General features: G+C 37.1%; 1 protein-coding gene across 3 annotated transcripts in view; it reads left to right on the forward strand.

The window, feature by feature from the left end:
* DHX29 (DExH-box helicase 29) overlaps positions 1-12,394 on the forward strand; it is a 47,660-nt gene extending 35,266 nt beyond the window's left edge. For 2 of the 3 annotated variants that reach the window (XM_001916390.6, XM_070246265.1), the window contains 7 exons: positions 605-829; positions 1,881-2,017; positions 3,016-3,109; positions 6,633-6,935; positions 8,153-8,284; positions 9,390-9,486; positions 12,103-12,394. In XM_001916390.6, the coding sequence (XP_001916425.2) occupies positions 605-829; positions 1,881-2,017; positions 3,016-3,109; positions 6,633-6,935; positions 8,153-8,284; positions 9,390-9,486; positions 12,103-12,158 (1,044 nt within the window). In that variant the 3' untranslated portion in view covers positions 12,159-12,394. The remainder of the gene's footprint in view (positions 1-604; positions 830-1,880; positions 2,018-3,015; positions 3,110-6,632; positions 6,936-8,152; positions 8,285-9,389; positions 9,487-12,102) is intronic. The other variant, XR_011430369.1, reaches the window with a different exon arrangement.
* The last annotated feature ends 11,958 nt before the right edge of the window (positions 12,395-24,352 follow it).

The raw sequence follows: 24,352 nt of genomic DNA on the forward strand, positions 1-24,352 counted from the left end.
TGCAATGCCCTTCCTCCCATCTTTTTATAAGTAAACCCACTGGTGCTTTAATTCTGCCACAGGCACTCAAACTTCATAGAATAAAATGCAGTCTCATAACCTAGACCAGTAGTTCTCAAGCTGGGGGGCGATATTGCTCACCAGGGCATGATTGGCAACGTCTAGAGACATTTTTGGTTGTCAGAACTGGGGTGAGAGGGAGGCCATACTATGGGCATCTAGTGGATAGAGGCCAGGAGTGCTGCTAAACATTCTGCAGGGCACAGGGCACACTAAAACAAAGACTTATCTGGCCAAAATAACAACAGTGGGAAACCCTGACTACACCAAGGGCTTCCTAGTCTGAAAGATCTATAATATCTTTCATTTCTTTGATTTTTGACTCTATAAAAATCAGGCATGAAGAAATTAAAAATAAGGACTGGAAGATCTCGTCCACATGTTCACCCCTTGATCGCTCTCTCTCTCTCTCTCGTACACACACACACACAATTTTACTTAAAATTTTACTTGACTCAAATTTAGTTCCAATTTGACCATGTCTTTTGGTAATGTTAATTCTTTCTGATTGTATACCAATTTATCACTCTTTTTCAATCTGCAGAAATGCAATCTTGGTTCTCCTGAAGATTTCCTCTCCAAAGCCTTAGATCCTCCTCAGCTTCAAGTAATCAGCAATGCAATGCATTTACTCCGAAAAATTGGAGCTTGTGAACTAAATGAGCCTAAACTGACCCCATTGGGCCAGCACCTTGCAGCTTTGCCTGTGAATGTCAAGATTGGCAAGATGCTTATTTTTGGTGCCATATTTGGCTGCCTTGACCCAGTGGTAAGACATACGATGCTGCTGCTTCTCCACTTTAAATATCATTTTGGGTGGGAATTATTAAGTTTAGAAACAATTAAAAAATATTTTTTAACTAAATAGAATGTCTGTACCAACATTAAAATCTGAATAGTTGATGAGAATTTTTTAATATTTAACTTTTTATATTTATATAGAAGAAAATAGATTCATCCATTTACTAAGTGTACTGTAGATACCGTTTTGTAAGTGGGTTGGCTTGTCTAAACTTTTGCTATCAAACATCCCACTTGAAATATTTAATTGAATATGTAGTGAATGATACTTAGGAAGCTTTGAACCCCACAGACGTTATAAGTAGAAATCAAAACTTCCTTCCTTCCCTTTTTCTGGCTTATCTCTCTGAGGCAGCAATTACCAGCAGTTCTGTTTTCTCCCGTTATATCAGAATTAACAAATTGTGTGCCTCTGTCTGAATTGCTGGGCTCATACACCTGATGTTCCAACTTTATCAAGCTGTGGCCTTTTCTGGGACTACAAATCAAGTCTGTTTAAAAACAAAACAGAGAGAGTATGACTTACTCTAGTCTCTTTTTCTCTAGTATTAGAAATAGATAGCAGATTGTGCTAAGTCCAAAAAATAACCTCTACCATGATAGTTGATCTGAAAAGCTGCATCAACAACAAATGGGTGGTTATGTAGTCTAAATTATTTAAGTGTTTAAAGAGCATTGCATGCAGTAGAAATTCAGTAGGCTAGGAGTCAATAGATTGGAGCTGTGACTCTGGCATTGCTTCTAACAGTGTGACCAACTGTACGTCACTTAGACAGACATTCAGGTTTTTTATCTCTGATTCTGTAATATTACCTCATCTCACAAAAATGGTATAAAAGTGATACATTTTTAAAATTCCATGAAATGAAAATGTTACCTATTCTAGAACATGGTAAATGTATTGAAAAGAAGAAACACGCAACTTGAAATGGAGATTCTTTTATGATTTGCTTTCTTTTACAAATCAGCTTTCAATGTATACCTCTTTAATGATAAGTTGTTTGGTTATTTATGGATAGGCAACACTAGCTGCAGTTATGACAGAGAAGTCTCCTTTTACCACGCCAATTGGTCGCAAAGATGAAGCAGATCTTGCAAAATCAGCTTTGGCTATGGCAGATTCAGACCACCTGACGATCTACAATGCATATCTAGGGTAAAGAAATAATCTGGGTGTAATGATCTGAGGTTTAGTTTTTTAAAAATTTATCTTTGACTTTCATTAAAAAGATATATCTAAGATTTAAATTTATTTTTAGTTACTTCATCTGTCAAGGTATAATGAATTATTTTAGAGATGTATGTATTTTTTTAAATCTTTTACGTGATTTTGTGTGTGTGTGTGAGGAAGATTGGCCCTGAGCTAACATCTGTTGCCAATCTTCTTTTTTTTTTTCTCTCAAAAGCCCCCCAGTACATAGTTGTATATTCTAGTTGTAGGTTCTTCTAGTTCCTCTGTGTGGGACACCACCTCAGCATGGCCTGATGAGCAATGCTAGGTCCGTGCCCAGGATCCGAACTGGCAAACCCCAGGCTGCTGAAGCAGAGTGCATGAACTTAACCACTTGGCCACAGGTCCAGCCCCTAGAGATTCATATTTTGATAGTCCTTCCTAAAACTTAAGAACAATGTACTTTGTACTATTATATGTGTATTACCTTGTTTTTGAAGTTAATAATTTAGTGTTACACATAAACAGAAAAAATATCTGTATTGACGTTTAAATTCTTACATACAATTGCTAGCTCGTATAATAAGCAAGACCTCTCCTCTTTTTTTTTTTATTTATTTATTTATTTATTTTTTTTTTTTTTAAGATTTTTTTTTTTTATTTTTTCCTTTTTCTCCCCAAAGCCCCCCGGTACATAGTTGTGTATTCTTCGTTGTGGGTTCTTCTAGTTGTGGCATGTGGGACGCTGCCTCAGCGTGGTCTGATGAGCAGTGCCATGTCCGCGCCCAGGATTCGAACCAACGAAATACTGGGCCGCCTGCAGCGGAGCGCGTGAACTTAACCACTCGGCCACGGGGCCAGCCCCAAGACCTCTCCTCTTTTTAAATGATCATAATTTAATTAAAGCTTACTTTGGTTAGTACCTCTGAAAAAGAGAGTTTGTAAAGAAAACATGTCGAGCTTTGATCATTTTATTTATGTAGATGGAAGAAAGCACGGCAAGAAGGAGGCTATCGTTCTGAAATAGCATATTGCCGAAGGAACTTTCTTAATAGAACATCACTGTTAACCCTAGAGGTAAGTCTTAATACAACTGTGTAATTCAGGGTCATATGATTGACTACAAGGTTTATTTTGGAAAAGGAAGTGCCTAGGATAGTGTTTGACACATCGTAAGGGTTTAGCAAACGTTTGCTGAACTAATAAATTTGTAGTCTTTGGTTTTATTGTTTCTCCCAACAGGTAACTTGTATGTATTACACAGTGATTTAAAATAGTGTTTAAAAATCATAATATATTCAGGAAATGATAAAAACAAGAGGCAACATGATTTCATAGAAGTAACACTAGCTTGGGAATTAGGATAGTTGTCTATTCAACAGCTGAGCTTGGGAAGGTTAATTAACCTGCGTCTCAGTTTCTCATTTAAGAAGAATTGAATGAAGATAATCTACAGTTCTTCTCAACTCTGAAAATCAGTTGTTACTTTTCTTTAATTATTATGGAAAATTTCAAACACACATAAAAATAGACAAAATAGTATAATGATCTCCTGTGTACCCATTTCCTGTGTACATGAGTATCAGCATGTGGTCAGTCTTGATTTATACTTCCCTTATTCCACTGTCTGCCCTCTAGATTATGTTGAAGCAAGTCCCAGGCATCAGATTGTTATGTATCGCTGAGTAGAACTTTTTTCTTTAACATTATCATGCATTAAAAAAAAATAATTCCTTAATATCATCAAATATACAGTATTTAAATATCCCTGCCTTATAATTTTTTTTTTTACAGCTAGTTTAAATCATGATCCAAACGAGGTCTACAGGTTGAATTTGGTTGATGTCCCTTAAGTCTCTTAATTTATAGTTAGCCCTCTCTCTTACTTTTTTCCTATTTGCTATTTTTTGAAGAAACCAGGTAACTTGTCCTGTAGAGTTTGCTGCATTCTGGATATGTCTGATTGTATCCCTGTGGTGGTGTTTAGCACATTCTTTGTTCCCCTGTATTTCCCACAGAGGTTTAATCCAATTCAGGTTTTCATTTCTTTTTTGGAGTTGTCTCCCTTTTTTTAATGTTAAGATTTATTATTGGGGTCAGCCAGATTCATCCATTGTAAAATTGCCCATTGGCTTTTCATGTAATTGTTTTGGCAGCCATTAATAACACTGAGACCGGGGCTGGCCCCATGGCCGAGTGGTTAAGTTTGTGTACTCTGCTTCAGCGGCCCAGGGTTTCGCCAGTTCGAATCCTGGGTACAGACATGGGACTGCTCATCAAGCCATGCTGAGGCAGCATCCCACATGCCACAACTGAAAGGACCCACAACTAAAAATACACAACTATGTACCGGGGGGCTATGGGAGAAAAAGGAAAAATCAAATCTTTAAAAAGAAAAATTAAAATAACACTAAGACCCATTGCTTCATTGGGGTTGCAAAATGGTGATAGTCTAATTCTGCTTGTTAGCTAGATTCTTTTATGAAGAACTTTTCCCTTATCAATATTTGGATATCCTGGGGCTGGCCTAGTGGCATAGTGGTTAAGTTCATGTGCTCTACTTCAGTGGTCCAGGGTTTGCAGGTTCAGATCCTGGGTACAGGCCTACATATTGTTTATTTTCTGAATAGTTTTATAGCATATCTGTACTAAGTACCATTTCCCATGCACCAAGCCATGGGAAATGTGTGCAGCACATGCTGTGTGCGGCATCCCACATACAAAATAGAGAAAGATTGGCACAGATGTTAGCTCAGGGACAATCTTCCTCAAGCAAAAAGAGGAAGATTGACAACAGATGTTAGCTCAGGGCCAATCTTCCTCACACACACACACAAGGATGTCCTGAGGTGCAGTTTGTACAAGAAAATTAGGATAAATGATTCTTTCCTTTTACTTAGCAGTTTTCATAATGAGTTGATTCTCAAGCATCTCCAAAGGTAATCAATGAATGTTGTTTTTGTAAAAATCATTATGAACTTAGTGACTTAAATATAGTTGATATGTTTCAGTCCTCTGTGGATATTAATTTTCTGATACTCAAATTGTCCCCATTGGCCAGTGAGAGCCCCTTCATGCTTTTCCCTGAGTCCTTTTCATGTAACCTTAGCAATCTTTGATGGCTTCCTTGTTTTTGTTTTGACAACATGTTCAGGCTTATTTTGTGCATTTTATGCTCCAGCCTTGGAATCAGTCATTTGTCCTAAGAGCCCTGATTCCTTTTAATGAAATTCTTTTATATTTTCCTATATATTAGACAGCTACTTAGTTGCTCTATGGGATGATAGTTATGAAAAGGCATCCTGGGCATCATATCCTGTGGCTCATTGTGACCAGGTTTATAAATCTGCTTTTAGAAAGGAAACCTGATGATTTTGCCCATCACTCAGGTTTTGAGTGCTGTTCAGGACCAGTAATATTTCTGGGAGGAGGGAGTAGAATTGAGGTAAAGTGATTGTGAAAAGCCGGCCTCCTCCACACTTATCTTTTTGTTCTTGGCGCATGGGAAATGGTGTTTAGTACAGATATGCTATAAAAGTATTCAGAAAATAAACTTACTTTATCTCTATTCTATGTTCATATTTTAAAAGGTTAAAAAATATTTTATTCCCATATAATTTGACCCGTTATTTTTTGTGATTTAAAATAACTGCTTTGATGACAGCAAGGACTTCTCCAAGTGGAGTGAACTTTGTCCTTCTCGAAGCAGATAAAGGGATAAATTGAAGAAATAGTCGCCTCTGGGCCAACTGACTGGAATTCAAGATGTGGAGAGCTTATCAACACTCCTTTGTCTCCACTCCACTTCCTCCCAGCCTTCAAGTTGCCTCCCACCCCCTTCCTTCTGTGAGCCTTTTCTTCACCTCCCCTGGGCTGGAAAGTTTTCCATCTCTTCATCAACCCTGTGGTGTTACAGCAGCTGTCTGTTTGGTCTTTCCTCCCCTGGCATCAAAGTCCTTTAAGCACCAAACCAGACACCTAAAGGAAATCCTAAATGTAAACATCACCTTTTAATCACTAGTGTCCTGTTTACTTTGAAAAATGCTCATCCTTCCTGTAGTATTTTAGCTGATTGGCACTACTAAAGGTAGAAAAAGATTTTTGGCAACAGTTTTAGATAAATGAAGTTTCCATTAATAAACTTTGTCAGAGTTCTTTAGGAAATTAAGATGAGATTCCCAGAGACAAATGAAGATGGTACTTGCAGTCTAGGATCAAGATTCCTCCATAATTCTTCTTCAGTGTTGTTCTCTGTGTGACCGTCCTCACTGAGTAAAAACATTGCAAGGAGAGCTACTATTGAAGTAAATACACCAAAAGAAAATGTGTTCAGGCATATTTTTATTGCTCTCACATTTTAGACATTCTTATGTTTTATGACATCTAAAGTCTTGGGATAGCAGAAACAGATGACTGTTTAATCTTTGACTTTCCAGTATCTTTTTTTTCCCTAATTAAATTTGGGCTATAGTTAACCAAATGATAATTTGACATTCTATCCATTTTAATAGGAAACAGTAATATAAATTACAAGATTATTTGGCAGTTTCTCTATTTTAATTGATTATGATCTTGTCTCTTTCTAACATAACCAATCTAGGATGTAAAGCAGGAGTTAATAAAGTTGGTTAAGGCAGCAGGATTTTCATCATCCACACCTTCCAATGGCTGGGAAGGAAACAGAGCCTCACAGAACCTTTCCTTCCAAGAAATTGCCCTTCTTAAAGCTGTGCTGGCCGCTGGACTGTATGACAACGTGGGGAAGATAATCTATACAAAATCAGTCGATGTTACAGAAAAATTGGCTTGTGTTGTAGAGACTGCCCAAGGCAAAGCACAAGTTCATCCATCCTCAGTAAATCGAGATTTGCAAACTTATGGATGGCTCTTATACCAGGAGAAGGTAAAGTGCTCATTCTTAAATTCCAGTATTCAGGGCATTCTTCTAGAAGTCCGCCATAACAAGTTAGGATGCCTCAACAAGTATTATATTTGGTTCTTAAGTTGAGCTATTCATTTTTGTTTGGATTTGAAATCAAGATGTACATAGTTTCTCAACGAAAAAGAAGTCCTTATTTCTTTCATTTAATGAAAGAAAAATATTAAGGTTTCTACTCTGACCATCATCATCTTTTCTACTTGAAATAAAGATAACTATAGGAAATAGATGTTGTTTAATAATGTATCGGTTCCCTGAGATTTCACTAAAAGGTGCTATCTCAAAAGGGAAAAAAGACATGTTATATGTACATTCCCAAATAAGGGGGATATGGGATGGGATGGTAGAACTATATGTGATATGGCAACAGTTTGAGTCACAATGTAACCTAAGATAATTTAATGGTAAATATTTATCAATTACAATTAAAACAGTCAACCTTTTGAATCATAGCTTGTGAAAGTAACAAGGATCCATAACTCACCCACTGGCTTGAATAACTGCCAGCATAGCATCAAACTTAAAAGTAAAACACGAGTGGGCCGCCCTGGCGGCTCAGCTGTTAAGTGCACACGTTCTGCTTCAGCAGCCCAGGGTTCGCTGGTTTGGATCCCAGGCGCAGACATGGCACCGTTTGGCAAGCCATGCTGTGGCAGGCATCCCACATATAAAGTGGAGGAAGATGGGCACGGATGTGAGCTCAGGGCCAGTCTTCCTCAGCAAAAAGAGGAGGATTGGCAGCAGATGTTAACTCAGGGCTAATCTTCCTCAAAAAAAAAAGTAAACCGTGAGAAATTACTGATTAATGGCCATAGCCGATCATTGGTCTAGAAACCACCTTGAAGCTTAATCATAATTTTATTTTTGCATTAATTAATTATTTAACAGCATTAGCATTATAAAATTGCTTGTTCATAGTTTCATTTATGTTCAAGGTATATAATTCAGCCTTACAATTAATGTTTAAAATGCCTTTTAATAGTATAAATAGACAAGTGGTGATTGTGATTATTATAAAATTGGCAAATTATGCACAAGAGGATGTGAACATGCAGCTTTACAAAACTTATGACTTAAAATACAAGTAGCAAATTAAAGAAAAATGCTTACATGAAGTAGATAAATTAATTTATTATATTTTTAGACTGTGAAGTTTCTTTTTTCTCTTTATTCCTCTGCAGATAAGGTATGCTCGGGTGTATTTGAGGGAAACTACCCTGATAACCCCTTTTCCAGTTTTACTTTTTGGTGGTGATATAGAAGTTCAACACCGGGAACGTCTTCTTTCTGTTGATGGCTGGATCTATTTTCAGGTACAGGCTACAACTGATCTTAATGACTACATTAAAATTTTTGTTTCCAATACCATTGAGATTTTTAAAAACTTTATTTGAGTTTGTGTAATTTCTTCCTATAATTTGACTTAAAATAGATGACTAATTTTATCTTTCCTCTATGGTTTTAAATCTGTTAAATTTGAAAATCAAATTATATTGCTATTACAGAATGCATTTATTATCAGTAACAATTATAACTTGCCATGTGTTGTGTACTTCAGTAGTTAACCTTGTTAGATAATTTCTATAGTTGCCTTTGTATAACTTAAGGCACTTAAGCTCAGGGAGAAGTTAAATAACTTGCCTAGATTACATAAATTGTTCTTGGTAAAGCAAGATTTAAACCTAGAACTAACTATCTTCACACTCATGCTCCTTCCACTACATTGTGCTACCTATGAAAAGACTCAAACAGATTCATAGCTTTTAATGTATATTGTCGAATTCTTCTCTGGAAGAATAAGGCCAACCAGTGCTACTGGCAATAGGTTTATTTCTCTGTTACCTCATCAACATTGACCAGTTTAAATTAAGCAAATCTAATACATTCTGCTATGGTATACCATGATAGCTGTTTGTGTAAGACTGGAGATGGAGAGGTAAATTTCAAATGCAACTTAAAAAATATATGCAGTTCTTGCAAGGAGGCTAGGGTGGTAGAAATGTTCTGTAACTAGATTGTGGTGATGATTGCACAGCTATAAATTTACTAAAAATCACTGAATTGTACACTTGAGTAAATTTTTATGGATTGTAAATTATACCTCAGTAAATCTGTTAAGAAAAATTCCATTCCAAAAGCTGCAGTTTTCATTCCTACAGAGTTCATATAAGAGAAGAAAACAAACAATGATTGAATAATGGTTGATATTGGAAAGATGAAGTTTATGGGTACTTCCTAAGGAAACTGAGGTTTGTGTAGCTATATGAAGTAATTTGCCTGTATTTTTACCATAACGTTTTATATTAAAATTAAGATGTGTTAAGGCAGACTGTAAGATATACATAGTTACCTTGATTTATTTAAACACATTCATACTCCCAGGGATTAACTTTGTCCAATTTATCATCTCCTCAACAGGCTCCTGTAAAGATAGCCGTCATTTTCAAGCAGCTAAGAGTTCTCATTGATTCTGTTTTAAGAAAAAAACTTGAAAATCCTAAGATGTCCCTTGAAAGTAAGTGTTTGATTATAATTTAGGTAGAAAACAGTATACTTTTAAACATTGGAATACACTATAGCACACATTGCAGAAATTCCATGTGATTAAAAATTGTTTTAATAAAATTTATTTTAGGCAGAATTCCATCAGACTCATAGACAATTCTTCATTCTTCACAACCTCTAATTATCCTCTTAAGATTTAATTTCTCCTTCCTCTTCTAAGCTTCACTTCTAAACTTCTGGCCATTTCACAGAAAAAAGGATGATAAAACTGAGCATTGTAAACTTTGCTACTTATTAGCATACGAGTAAACTAGTAATATAGTCATTATAAAAAATAAGAATGAGGGATTTTCTGTGAGGTTCCCAGCATGTTTTCTCTATCATTCTCACAAGTGCAGAACTATTAGTTTATATAAAATAAGCACATGATTTAACAGAAACCTGCAATGGACAGTTGAGTTTCCAGTTAGTCTGGTGGCGTGTTTCCCAAACTTGCCAAATTATCAGAATCATCCTGGCAGTTGTTAAAAATACAAAGTCCAAAGACCTACCCCAGCCATGCTGAATCTTCCCTATGGGAGAAGCCTGTGGCTGGGTTATTATTTTTTAATCTCTTTTAATCTATAACACTTCCCCTCTATTACCATCCCCGATTTTAAATGCAATTATTTTTAATAAACTGCATTGTTTTTCTGGTAGCATTTCCCAAATTTAGGATTTGGTTCATTGCATCTTCATGCTTTGATTTAACGTGTTTCTCTATTTCCTACAAACTGGTAGTTATATCCAAAGGCTTGACTAGAATCAGATATTTAGGGGAAGAATAGTTTCTAGGTGGTGCTATATTGTCTTCCCATTGCATCACATCAGGAAGCACTTCAATTCAGTTTTCCTGCTCTTAATGATGTTACGAATTGATCAGTGGGTTCGATGTGATTGTATTTAACAAGTATCCCAGTTAATTCTCATAGTCAGGCAAGTCGGGGAGCCACTGATCTGGTGCTGCTACCCTGAAGCCTCGCACCCTGTTTATTTGTATAACTAAATGTGAATGCGTAAGCATGTAACTGTGTTAATTTTCCTTTACTGCTGGAAACTTAGATCAGGTCTTGACATATTAAGAGATGTGGGCTCTTTTCTTAGGCAATTTTGTGCATTACAACTGAACCTTCAAAAGAATTACATTATATAAAGTACAGGTTGAACTTCAACTTTTACATTAAGAAAAATGAATTTTAAAATGATTTCAGGGGCCAGCCCCATGGCTGAGCCGTTAAGGTTGTGTGTCCCACTTCAGCAGCCCAGGGTTTTGCTGGTTCGGATCCTGGGCGCGGACATGACACTGCCCTCAGGTCATCTTGAGGCAGCGTCCCACATAGCACAGCCAGAGGCACTCACAACTAGAATATACAACTATATACCAGGGGGGCTTTGGGGAGAAAAAGAAGAAGGAGAAAAACAAAAGAAAATTGGCAACAGATGTTAGCTCAGGTGCCAATCTTTAAAAAAAAAATGATTTCAGTGTTTGCCATAAAAGAGAAAGCAGAACTTACCCTGAGATGAAGCATATAGTTTTGACTTGAGAGGGAAGATAACGTACATTAGTGTCTTCTCTTTCTGGACTTTATAATAAGAAAAGTTGTGATATAATGCCAAGCTTTTGAAAAAGAAGTAACTAAAGTTGCTCTTGTGCTTTCTTTTACTCTGTTCTTCCTCAGATTAAAAATCACATTTCTTTCTAGACCTACCATTGTTCCCCTTGCAGCAAGTGACCTTTATTTTCTCTCTCTTTTTTTTTTTTATTGCCACGGCCTCCAGGAACCTGAGTGTCATGCCATGGGCCTAGTTCTCAGAATTCCCCAATGCAACTGTTGAAACTGCAGAGCATTCTCTTATTGAAGCGTCTAATATAAATACAGAATTTCAGTCTTGCAGTCCTGATGATTACAGCTATGTCCAGAGTGGTGATGCCGTTCTTAGGAAGTCACAATATCAGAGCAACTGTTTAGAAGTAGAAGCAGCTGTTAAGAAAACCTCCTTAACAAATAACGCAGCCTCTCTTGCTCTATTTGTCAAATTAATTGGTGTTTGAGTCCTTTGTTGTGTAGGGAGGTCTGTCACTTCCCCATTGACACCTCTCCAAGAGCACTTCCTTGTTAAAATTTTTTCTTTCCTTTGGACTAAACATGGAGAAACTGGTGACAGTTCCTTCTTCCTTGCCCGTACTGTGGACATCCTGACACACTGAGGAAGCTGGAAGAGTCAGTAGAGCCTTTAGTATCTTTGAGTCAGGTGAAAAAGTCAGGACACTTCTTGTCTTAAAGGAATTTTTAAAGAAGTAACTCCTTAAAAAGGACTGACAGTTACATCACATCATCTCTTGGAGTCTTAGCATATTTTTTGTCAAAGCACGTGTAGTATAACTATAGCAATACTTAAAATAATATTTGTAGGCCAACAAATTATATATGTGTCTCTAGTTTTATAGTGGATATTGCTAGTGTTAGTTTTGTATTCAAATTTAAGAGAATCTTTTTTGAAGTATACCTGTTGTTTACGTGTGTATGCATTGGAAAATTAGCCAGTGATGAATTTGTTCACGGGTTGTTTTTTTTCTTCCACTCAGATGACAAGGTTCTACAGATCATTACGGAACTGATAAAAACGGAGAATAATAATTGAAACTGAAATTCATGATCAACTACTTTAAAAACTAAGATGAAGATACTGTCATAAAATTACGTGAAAATGGACCATCCCATTGAGTATTTCAGTACTTAAAATGTTGGTACTAGCCATAACTTAAAGGTGGTGGAAAAAAGCACATACTTGAAACATGTGTAATTTTCTAGTTCCTTTTTAATGATTATTCTCAATGTATTTGCCACTACATTTACAATAAATTCTTTGGTATCATCCATGTTTTATGCATCATTGTGTGCCTTACGAGCAAGGCCTCTGTCTGTGTATCTGTAACTTAGTGTTGTGATTCCCTGTGTACCCGCCTCACCCTCCCTCAGTCCTTGACATCTGGAGAGTTTAGACCTTCTTGACCCAGAAGAGAAAATGAGCTCCAAAACCAGTGGTAATTAAATTTCCATGAAAAGGAAGTCAGTTATTTAATATTTGATACTCAAAATCAAAACCTAAATAAGTATACACTATTTATAGATGCCACTATTTCAGTACCATTCACTAAGCATAAAGATGTAGTGCTGGAGGACAGGCAGGAATGACTAGTGCTACTGTCGACCTTGGGATGAATAGCTTGCACCATTTTCCTCAATCCTGAGCTTTGATATCACTGCCCTTGAACCCTTTTTGTACCCATAATTGAGTAGGTAAGGTCGGTAACCTTGAGATAGTACAGCATGCTTAGATATTTTTCAGTGGTTTCATTTGTTTCACTTACTGAGGATCTTCTGAAACTCCATTTTGAATATGTAGAAGAATTTTCCCTTCATTTCCTATCAAGATTGTTGAGGAACTTCAAATGTAGTCCTGTGTAGACTAAATGTCAGAAATTGTATCTGAAGGACAAAAGATTAGAAGTTACTAGGAACCTAGTCCAATTGCTTCACTTTCATAATAGATACTCAATGAATATTTGTTGAATGAATAAAAGGAAGCTGTAACTTTCACTTTATGTGCAGATGGAAGTAAAAAATAGTCGCAATCTCTAATTTTAGGTTTCTACTTGCAGTGTAATAAGGGAATTGAGAGCAAGGAGTCAAAGGTGACTGCAGTTTGGAATCTCTAGTTAGTGCTATTAATAGAAATGGAGATTTCAGGTGGAAGAGCTAGGTTGGGTGCTAAAGGCTGTTCAGCTTGTGACATATGGAGAGTCCTGCAGGTGGAACTAACAATCAATCACTTTGTGTGTGCCAGCTAGTGCCTAAATTTTTTGTATTAGCTCATTTAATCTTCACAACAACCCTGTGAGATAGGTGGTACATTATCCCCATTTACAAATGAGGAAAGTGAGGCACAGAGAAGTGATAGGGGACTTGTCCAAGATCACACTGATAGTGGCAGAGGCATTATGGCTCTAGAACCATTTAAATTTCTGAAATGTAACCATAATTCCTTTGAAAATGTGAAACAATGGCTCACATCAGGGTTAGGGTCATAGGGCTAGAATCTTCCACACAGAGGTGATAGTTAAAGATGTGCAAGTGGAGATAATCACCAAAGGAGAGAGCAGACAGAAGATAAGTGAGGTTGAAATCTTTCAGAACTCCATATTTCAAAGTCCATTTACTTCATTTCCTCAAGTGTACAGTATGTACACTTGAAAATTTTGTAAGAGGGTAGATCTCATGTTATGTTTTTTTACCACAATAAACAAAAAAAAAAACAGGCAAAAGTATTTGAATAGATATTTCTCCAAAGAAGATACACAAATGACCAGTAAGCATGTAAAAAGATGTTCAGCATTGCTAGTAATTAGGGAAATACAAATCAAAACCATAATGAGATACCTCCTCACCACTACTAAGATGGCTAAGAAGACAAACAATAACAAATGTTGGTGAGAATTTGGAGAAATAGGAACCTTTGTTACCGTGGGCATGTAAAATGGTGCAGCCACTTTGGAAAACAGTTTGGCAGTTCCTGAAAAAGTTAAACAGTTACTATATGACCCAGCATGAATTCTGCTTCTAACCATAGACCTAAGAAAAATAAAAACATGTCCCACACAAAAACCTCTACTGTATGTTCACAGCAGCATTGTGCACAATAGCAAAAAAGTAGAAATAATCCGTGTCTATCAACTGATGAATGGATGAAAAAATGTGTATTAACACATTGTATTAATACAATGGAATCAATTCAATACAATGAACCAATACATTTTTATCAATACATGGAATATTATTTGGCCATAAAAAAGGAGTGAAGTACTGATGATGCTACAACATGATGAACCTTGAAAACATGCTAAGTGAAAGAAGCCCATCACAAATGACCATATATTATTGTATGGTTCTATTTACACGAAATGCCCAGAACAGGCAAATTTGTAGTAACAGAAAGTAATTAGTGGTTTCCAGGGGCTGGGCAGAAAGAGGGGTGGGGAGTGACTGCTAATGAGAATGGGGTTTCTTTCCGGGGTGATGAAAATTTTCTGAAATTAGATTGTGATGAGTGCTACACAACTCTGAATAAGCTAAAAACCACTGAATCATATACTTTAACAGAGTGATGTGTGTGTTTTACTCTATATGGTTTTTTCGTTTATGTAGTATTTGTATCATTCTAAGAAAGCATAAGTTACAGTGGTAAGGGATGGATTAAAATAGAAAAAAGGCAAGGAGATTGGTCAGAAAGCAACTACTTTGCCATCCTTTCAATGAACACTTATCCAATGCCTACTCAGGGCCAGGCACCGAACCATCAGGTGTTCATTCAGCATATTTATGGAGCGCTTCCCTACACTGTGCTGGGTATGGGCTATAGAGCAGTGAAAGAAACTGACAAAAGTCTCTTCCTTCATGGATTCTGGTGAAAGGAGACAGATAATAAACAAGTAAAATCAACAGCATGTCAGAGGATAAGTACAAGGGGTAAAAGCAGAGAAGAGATACAGTGTTGTGGTGGAGAGGAGAGAGGAGCACTTTAGAGGGCTCAGAGAAGCCTCGATGAGATGATGACAGAGAAAAGCCTTGAAAAAGGTGACAGAAGTAGCCATGAAGACACGGGTGAAGAGAATTCCAAGTAGAGTAAACTGCCAGTGCAAGAAATGGGCTGGCATATTCAAGGATTTGCAAGGCAGCCAGTGTAGCTGGAATAGAGAGAGCAATGGAGAGAGTGGTTAGGAGATGTCAGGAGGTTAGAGTGGCCAGGTCACATGGGCCGTTTATGCCATTATAAAGACTTTGACTTTTAAAAAATTGAGATCTAATTGACATATAACTTTATATCAGTTTCAGGTGTACAACATAATGATTCGATGTTTGCATCTATTGTGAAATGATCACCACACTAAGTTTAGTTAACATCCATCACCACACACGGTTACATTTTTTTTTTCTTTTTCTTTTCTTTTTTTCTTTCTTGTGATGAAAGCTTTTAAGATCTACAGGACTTTGGCTTTTATTTTAAGTAAAATGAGGGTGGGTTCTGAACAAAAGAATAAAATAGTCTGACTTGGAGTTTAGAAGGATCATAAAGGACATTGTGTAAAAAATAAATGGCGTGGACAAGGGAGAAACTGCGCGACTCTTTAGGAGGCTATGGCAATCAGAGACGATGGTGGTAGGACCATGGTGATAGCCCTGGACGTGGTGAAAAACCGTGATTCTAGAAGATACTGCTGGTAGGATTTGCTAATGGCTTGGGTGTGAGGTGTGAAAAAAAGAGAAAATTTAAGGATGGTAGGGACAGAGCAGATTTGGGAGTGAAGATCTGGAGTCCTGGCTCTGGACTGCTATGCTCAATAGAGTCGAAGTCCCAAAAAGTACACAGCAAAAAGCTAAAGGAATGGATTGGGTGTGAGAAAAGGCAGAGATAAGCTTTATAAGAAATAGGATGTTGAGAAGGCTAGAAACACATTAGGAGCAAGGAAAGGTTAGTATGAGTTTACAAAATATTGTCAGAGAAGCATCAAGTTCTGTGCCATCACAGGTTACCTGTGGTCTTCACACACCAGCAGAATGCTATTCCTAAGAGTAAGGCCACATAATACTATCTGACAATGCTGAGCACGTCGACTCTGCAATCTCAGAGTCATCCACCTCAAGTTCCCCACAGCCCAACAAGCAGCAATGTCATAGAAATTTTTCTTCCACAACTTCAATTTTCTGTTAATACTCCCAAAAGGAAAAGGTGACGTGACTCTTCATCGTAGAATATTTAATGAAAAACAAACAGTAGTAAAAGCCTATTAAAGAGTAGAGAATGGACACTGAAGAAAATAAACCTCCCACCCACCCCTACCCCGTACCTCGCTTACATGTACTGTAATGCATTACTGCTCCTTCCTAACATGCCTCCCTCCCTGCTCCAGAGGGAACCACTATCTGACTTCTGTCTCTGTTAGTTTGTCTTTTAATTGAAGTGTATAAGTCCACTTACATTTGGCGTTGTCTACCATCTTACTATTTGTTTTCTATTTATCAAATCAGTTCTTTGTTCCTTTCTCATTCTATTCTGATTTCATTTGGATAAATAAGTATTTGTGTTATTCCATTGATATACTCTATTAACTTAAACTGTTTTGTATTATTCTTTTAGTGAATACCCTAGAGCAGCACAGTGCAATAGAAATTTCTGTGTTAATAGAAGTGCTCTATATCTATGCTCTCCAATATGGGAGCCACTAGCCACATGTGGTTATTGTGCACTTGTATGTGGCTGGTGTAACTAAGGAACTAAATTTTTACTTTTGCGTAATTTTAATTAATTTAAATTTAAATACAAGGAGCCACACATGACTAGTAGCTACTATATTAGACAGCATATCTACAGATATTAAATATGCATCCTTACCTTCTTACAGTCTACCTTAAATTAATACATTTACCACTTCCTGAACAATGCATGACTATATTAATCAAGTTTTTTCATTTTCTGTATCTTATGATGTTTCGACATGTTAAAAATCTTGCTGACCAGGGAGAGACTGGCTTCCCAGGACTAGCCAATTCTTAGAGATAGTAAAGGGCTTGGCCAGGAGCATGCCTTTCATACACAAAGCAATTAACCCCAAGTTTATACCCCCAACAATCCCCTTTATCTAACTCTCAAACACCAAGCTAATATTTCCCCTGCCCCAAATCATCCCAGGGCCAAGTACCAGGCAATGAGAGACCACCCCTATAGCCCAAAGCCTACTAGAATTATTCCAACTAGCCAATCCTAAGCTATTTACTCTGCCCTACCTGGCCTCTCCCATAGAAACCCCAATAAAGGATCTGACCTACTTTCCCCTTGCTCCTGCTTCAGTCTCCTGAGAGAAGCCTGCTGCTATCCACATGACCTGGCATGGAATATACACCCCTTCTCTCAGGAAATGTAAGTAATAAATCTTCTTTCAATGCCATCGGACTCTCTGTGTTGTCACTCAGACGCCTCCATAAATTAAAATCCCACGGTTACAAATAAGACAATGACCCTTATAACATTTAACTTCATTCAACTCTCCCCCACTCTTAGTGATACTGTTGTCCACATATTTTACTTCTACATATATTATAAACACCAAAACATTGTTGTTATTATTGCTAGTACTTTTTATACTATAGGTCTGCTGGTAATGAATTCCCTCAGCTTTTGTTTGTCTGAAAACATCTTTACTTCACCTTCATTTTGTAATGGATATCTTCACTGGATATAGAATTCTAGTTTGGCAGTTTTTGTTTTTTTCCTTTCAGCACTTTCAAGATGTCATTCCATTGTATCTTGGCTTTTATGAGTTCTATTGAAAAGTCAGCTATTAATCTTACCATTACTCTTTTGAAGGTTAATGTATTTTCCCACTCCTCCCCTACACACACAATATCCAGCTTTTAAGTTTTTTTCTATTTATTGTTGGATATTACCTAAAGCAATCTATAGATTCAGTGCAATCCCAATCGGAATACCAATGACATTCTTCATGGAAATAGAACAAAGAATCCTAAAATTTATATGGAGCAACAAAAGACCCTGGATAGCCAAGGAATCCTGAGAAAAAAAGAACAAATCTAGAGCATCATAATCCCTGACTTCAAAATATACTACAAAGGCATAGTGATCAAAACAGCATGGTACTGGTACAAAAACAGACACACAGATCAATGGAACAGAAATGAAAGCCCAGAAATAAAACCACACATCTGTGGACAGTTAATCTTTGACAAAGGAGCCAAAACATACAATGAAGAAAAGAAAGTCTCTTCAATAACTGGACAGCCACATGCAAAAGAATGAAAGCAGACTACTATCTTACACCACACACAAAAGTTAACTCAAAATGGATTAAAGACTTGAATATAAAACTGCAAACCATAAAACTCCTAGAAGAAAATATAGATAGTACACTCCTTGACATTGGTCTTAGCTGCATCTTTTTGAATGCCGTGTCTACTCAGGTAAGGGAAACAAAAGAAAAAATAAACAAATGGGACTATACTAGACTGAAAACTTCTGCAAGGCAAAGGAAACCATCAACAAAACAAAAAGACAACCCACCAACTGGGAGAAAATATTTGCAAATCATATATCTGACAAGGGTTAATTTCCAAAATATATAAAGAACTCATACAACTGAACAATAAAAAAAAAAGATCAAAAAATGGGCAAAGGATGTGAACAGACATTTTTCCAAAGAAGATATACAAATGCCCAACAGCCACATGAAAAGATGTTCAAAATCACTAATTATTAGGGAACTGCAAATCAAAACTACAATGAGATATCACCTTACACCTGTCAGAATGGCTATAATAACAAGACGAGAAATAATATGTATTAGAGAGGATGTGGAGAAAAGGGAACCCTCATACACTGCTGGGGGGAATGCAAACTGGTGCAGCCATCATGGAAAACAATATAGAGATTTCTCAAAGCATTAAAAATAGAAATACCATACAACCCACCTATCCCACTACTGGGTACTTATCCAAAGAACATGAAATCAACAATACAAAGAGATCTATGCGCCCCTTTGTCTATTGCAGCATTATTCACAATAGCCAAGATGTGGAAGCAACCCAAGTGCCCATTAACTGATGAATGGATAAAGAAGATGTGGTATACATATACAATGAAATACTACTCAGCCATAAAAAAAGACAAAATCGTCCCATTTGCAACAACATGGATGGACCTTGAGGGTATTATGTTAAGCGAAATAAGCCAGACAGAGAAAGACAAACACTATATGATTTCACTCATATGTGGACAATAAACAAACACATGGATAAAGAGAACACATTGATGATTACCAGTGGGGAAGAGGGTAGGGGGGTGGGTGAAAGGGGTAAAGGAGCAAGTGTGTATGGTGACAGATAAAAAGTAGACTATTGGTGGTGAGCACAATTCAGTCTATACAGAAACTAATATATAATAACGTACACCTGAAATTACACAATGTTATAAACCAACATGACCTCAATAAAATAATAAAAAATCAGAATCCAAATGAAGCTCTCACTTGTAAATGGTAACAAACAACAACAACAAAACACTGAATCATGATGAAATAGAAAATCTGAAAAGATCGAATACTAGTAAGGAGATTGAATCAGTAATCAAAAACCTCCCAACAAACTAAAGTCTAGGACCAGCTGGTTTCACTGAAGAATTCTACCAAACATTCAAAGAAGAATACATACCAATCCTTTTCAAACGCTTCCAAAAAACAGAAGAGGAGCGGACACTTCCAAACTCATTTTACAAGGCCAGCATTACCCTGATACCAAAATCAGACATGTACGCCACAAGAAAAGAAAATCAGAGGCCAATATCCTTGAACATAGGTGCCAAAATCCTCAGCAAAATATTAGCAATCTGAATGCAACAATACATTAAAAGGATCATGCACCGTTATCAAGTGATTTTTATTCCAGGGATGCAAGGAAGATTCAACATCCACAAACCAGTGAATGTGATACACTACATTAACAAAATGAAGAATAAAAACCATATGACCATCTCAACAGATGCAGAAGAAGAATTTGACAAAATTCAACATCAATTTATGGTAAAAAAACTCTCAACAAAGCAAGTATAGTGAGAACATACCTCAACATAATAGAGGCCATATATGACAAACCCACAGCTAACATCATACTCAGTGGTGAAAAGCTGAAAGCTCTTCCTCTAAGATCAGGAACAAGACAAGGTTGCCCACTCTTACCACTTTTATTCAACTTAGTATTGGAAGTCTGAGCCAGAGAAATTAGGCAAGGAGAAGAATAAAAGGTATCCAAATGGAAAGTAAAACTGACAGTATTGACAGATGATGTGATATTATATAGAGAAAACCCTAAAGACTCCATCAAAAAACTGTTAGAACTAATAAATAAATTCAGTAATGTTGTAGGATACAAAATCAATACACAAAATCTGTTGCATTTCTATATGCTAATAATGAACTATCAGAAAGAGAAATTAAGAAAATAATCCCATTTACAATTGCATCAAAAAGAATAAAATACCAAGAAATAAATTTAACCAAGAAGGTGAAGAACCTGTATATTGAAAACTGCAAGACATTAATGAAAGAAACTGAAGAAGACACAAATAAATGGAAAGATATTCCACGCTCATGTACGTATGGAACCATAAAAGACCTTCAATAGCCAAGCAATCCTGAGAAAGAACAAAGTTGAAGGTACCACACGCCCTGATTTCAAACTATATTACAAAGCCATAGCAATTAAAATAGTACACTATTGACATAAATCAGACACATAGGCCAATGAAACAGAACAGGGAGCCCAGAAATAAACCTATGCATATATGGTCAATTAATTTATGACAAAGGAGCCAAGAATATACAATGCAGTAAGCACAGTCTCTTCAATACATGGTATTGGGAAAATTGGACAGCCATATGCAAAAGAATGAAACTGGACCACTATCTTACACCTTGCACAAAAATTAACTCAAAATGGATTAAAGACTTAAATGGAAGACCTGAAACCATAAAAATCCTAGAAGAAAATACAGGTGAGAATCTCCTTGACATAGGTCTTGGAGATGATTTTTTGGAACTGACAACAAAAGCAAAAGCAACAAAAGCAAAAATAAACAACTGAGACTATCACACTAAAGAGCTTCTGCACAGCAAAGGAAATCACCAACAAATGAAAAGGCAACCTACTAAATGGGAGAAAATATTTGCAAATCATATATTTGATAAGGGGCTAAGACCCAAGATATATAAAGAACTCATACAACTCAATAGCAAAAAACAAACAATCTGATTAAAAAATGGGCAGAAGAGGGGCTGGCCCCGTGGCCGAGTGGTTACGTTCGCGCGCTCCGCTGCAGGCGGCCCAGTGTTTCGTTGGTTCGAATCCTGGGCGCGGACATGGCACTGCTCGTCAGACCACGCTGAGGCAGCGTCCCACATGCCACAACTAGAGGAACCCACAACGAAGAATACACAACTATGTACCGGGGGGCTTTGGGGAGAAAAAGGAAAAAGTAAAATCTTAAAAAAAAAAAAAATGGGCAGAACATCTGAATAGACATTTTTCTGAAGAATATATAAGATGGGCAACAGATACATAAAAAGATGCTCAATATCATTAGCCATCAGGGAAATGCAAATCAAAACCAAAACGACATATCTAGCCATCTGTTAGAATGGCTATTATCAAAAACAGAAATAGCAAGTGTAGGTGCGGAGAAAACAGAACTCTTGTGCACTGTTGGTGGGAATGTACATTGCTGCAGCTACTGTGGAAAACAGTATGGAGGTTCCTCAAAAAATTAAAAATAGAGCTACCATATAAGCAAATGATTCCATTTCTGGGTATTTATCTGAAGAAAATAAAAACATTAACTCAAAAAGATATCTGCATGCCCATGTTCATTGCAGCATTATTCACAATAGCCAAGATATGGAAACAACCTAAGTGTCCACTGATGGGTGAATGGATAAAGAAATTGTGGTATACATACACAATGGGATATTATTCAATCATAAAAAAAATGAAATCTTGCCATTTGTGACAACATAGATGGACCCTGAGGGCAAAATGCTAAGTAAAATAAGTTAGACAGAGGAAGACAAGTACCATACGGTCTCTCTCATATGCAGAATTTAAAAATAAATAAATAAATACAACCAAGATCATAGGTACAGAGAACAGATTGGTGGTTGCCAGAGGTAGGGAGTGGAGGATGGGAGAAATGGGTGAATTGTTTTTGATTTTTTTTAGTTTAAATAAATTGAATTTAAAAATTGTTTAAAATTTTTAAAAGTATATATAAAAACATATATGTATGCATTGTGTGTATGTGTTTAGATATACACACAGGTACCTGAAAAAATTTGTACCAAAATATTAGTGTTTTCTATTATAAAACTGTAATATTAAAACACTCTATTCAACATGAAAATTTTCTAATTTTGTTGCCATAAACAGGTATTACTTTTCTAATCGGGAATATACAATAAATGTCATTAATGAAAAAGTAGCTGATCCAGGCTCAGGGCAGACACTGAATGAACATTGGTGGATGAACTGAAATGTATCCCTGTGGTGAGTATTCTGATCGCCATATTGGAGCAAGGGCGCATGCTATGGTCGTCGCTCTTCCTGGAATGCCTATATATTTTAGAGCGATTGTACATCCCCAAAATAAGTCAGGAACATTCTCTAAATATGTTACTTTGGTGAAAATAATTTTCACAGTTCCGTGTTAAACTTGTATGTGCATATCACCAAAAATACATTTTCCAGTTGGTCTTTGAGTTAGAAATTGATTTTAAATTACAGAGTAGAGGCGAGCACAATGTCTGGAACAAAACAGATGCTCCACAAACAGTTCACATGTGTATTCCTCCAACTGATACAGAAACAGCAAGTATGATAATAATACAGAAATTTGGGTTATGATGCTGAAGGAAACAGAATTTGTTTCTCCAAAATTACTAAGAAACCTTGTTCTTGAAGGATGAAACTTTAACATCCGGACTTGCCACACGGGGAGAAAATCCAGCCACTCCATCCATTCATCTCAAATCCGCATAGTTGAACACACTTAGAGACTGGATCCTGCCTCTCAGCAGGGCGGCCTAACCTGCGACACGCTGAGCGCTTTTATTAACTGTAGGCCCTTGGTGCCTTTTCTCATAAATTCTAAGAAACGTATGACTAGGCAGCCCTCAACAGCTGCTCTGTTTTGATCCGCACCCTGTGATTTGACATCCAAGTAGGCGCACTGCATATTGTGCCCTTCAGCCTGCCCCTTTGTTGCTTTTCAATAGGACCGGCTTTGCTTTACATTTGGGGCGGGGGTTATTTTACCATGGTCTGAAGATACTAATTGCTGCCCTCTTTGTTTTCTGTATGGTAGAGAAAGAAAAGACACAATGGATCTGCCCCATCTAACAGAGAAGGCTGAGGTTTTGTTAACATAGGATGCCTCACCGGAGATAAGACAACCTGTCTGCAAGCTGGACCTTCTTCATTTAAAATAACAACAACAACAATAATAAACACAGGGCTGCATTAGCTTTATCTTGCATTTGGTTGGAAGAATCCGCTGTATACAGTGAGCTACTTCACACTCTCGCTCCTTTGCAGAGCGCCTCGAGACAACTACTTTAGGAGAATTTAACTACCATTATCTAGACATTTGTAGGATCCCCTCCCCACCAGAAAACGTTGCTCCCCAAACAATGACATATCAACTTAAGCAACAGTATGAGAAATCTCACTTAGGGAATGGACTTTAACAACATTAAAAGAAAAAGACTGATGTTTTGACTTGCAAACACTAGCCACACATGCGAACTCTCTTCAAAGAGGCATTGCTGACCCTCCAGTTTAAAGCCATCCATCCACATTCTAGGCCAGCACGCTTTCAAATCTCTGCACAGAGCTTACTATGGTCTGATACCGTTTATATACTGTTTACTGCTTTACTTTCAGCCTCCTGCCTCCCTCCCTATGTGAGAGGGGCCTTGAGTATCTTATCCACTGATGCAAATCTAGAGCAATGCCCAGTGCTTAGTAGGTCCTCATTAAATAATGGTTGTGGATGGGGCTGGCCCAGTGGCGTGGTGGTTAAGTTCGCGTGTTCCCCTTTGGCTGCCTGGGTTTGCAGGTTCAGATCCTGGGCCAGACCTACATACTGTTCATCAAGCCATGCTGTGGTGGTGTCCTGCATAGAAAATAGAGGAGGATTGGCACAGATGTTAGCTCAGGGAC

The sequence above is a fragment of the Equus caballus genome, chromosome 21, assembly GCF_041296265.1.
Source record: "Equus caballus isolate H_3958 breed thoroughbred chromosome 21, TB-T2T, whole genome shotgun sequence".
Taxonomy (NCBI): Eukaryota; Metazoa; Chordata; class Mammalia; order Perissodactyla; family Equidae; genus Equus; species Equus caballus.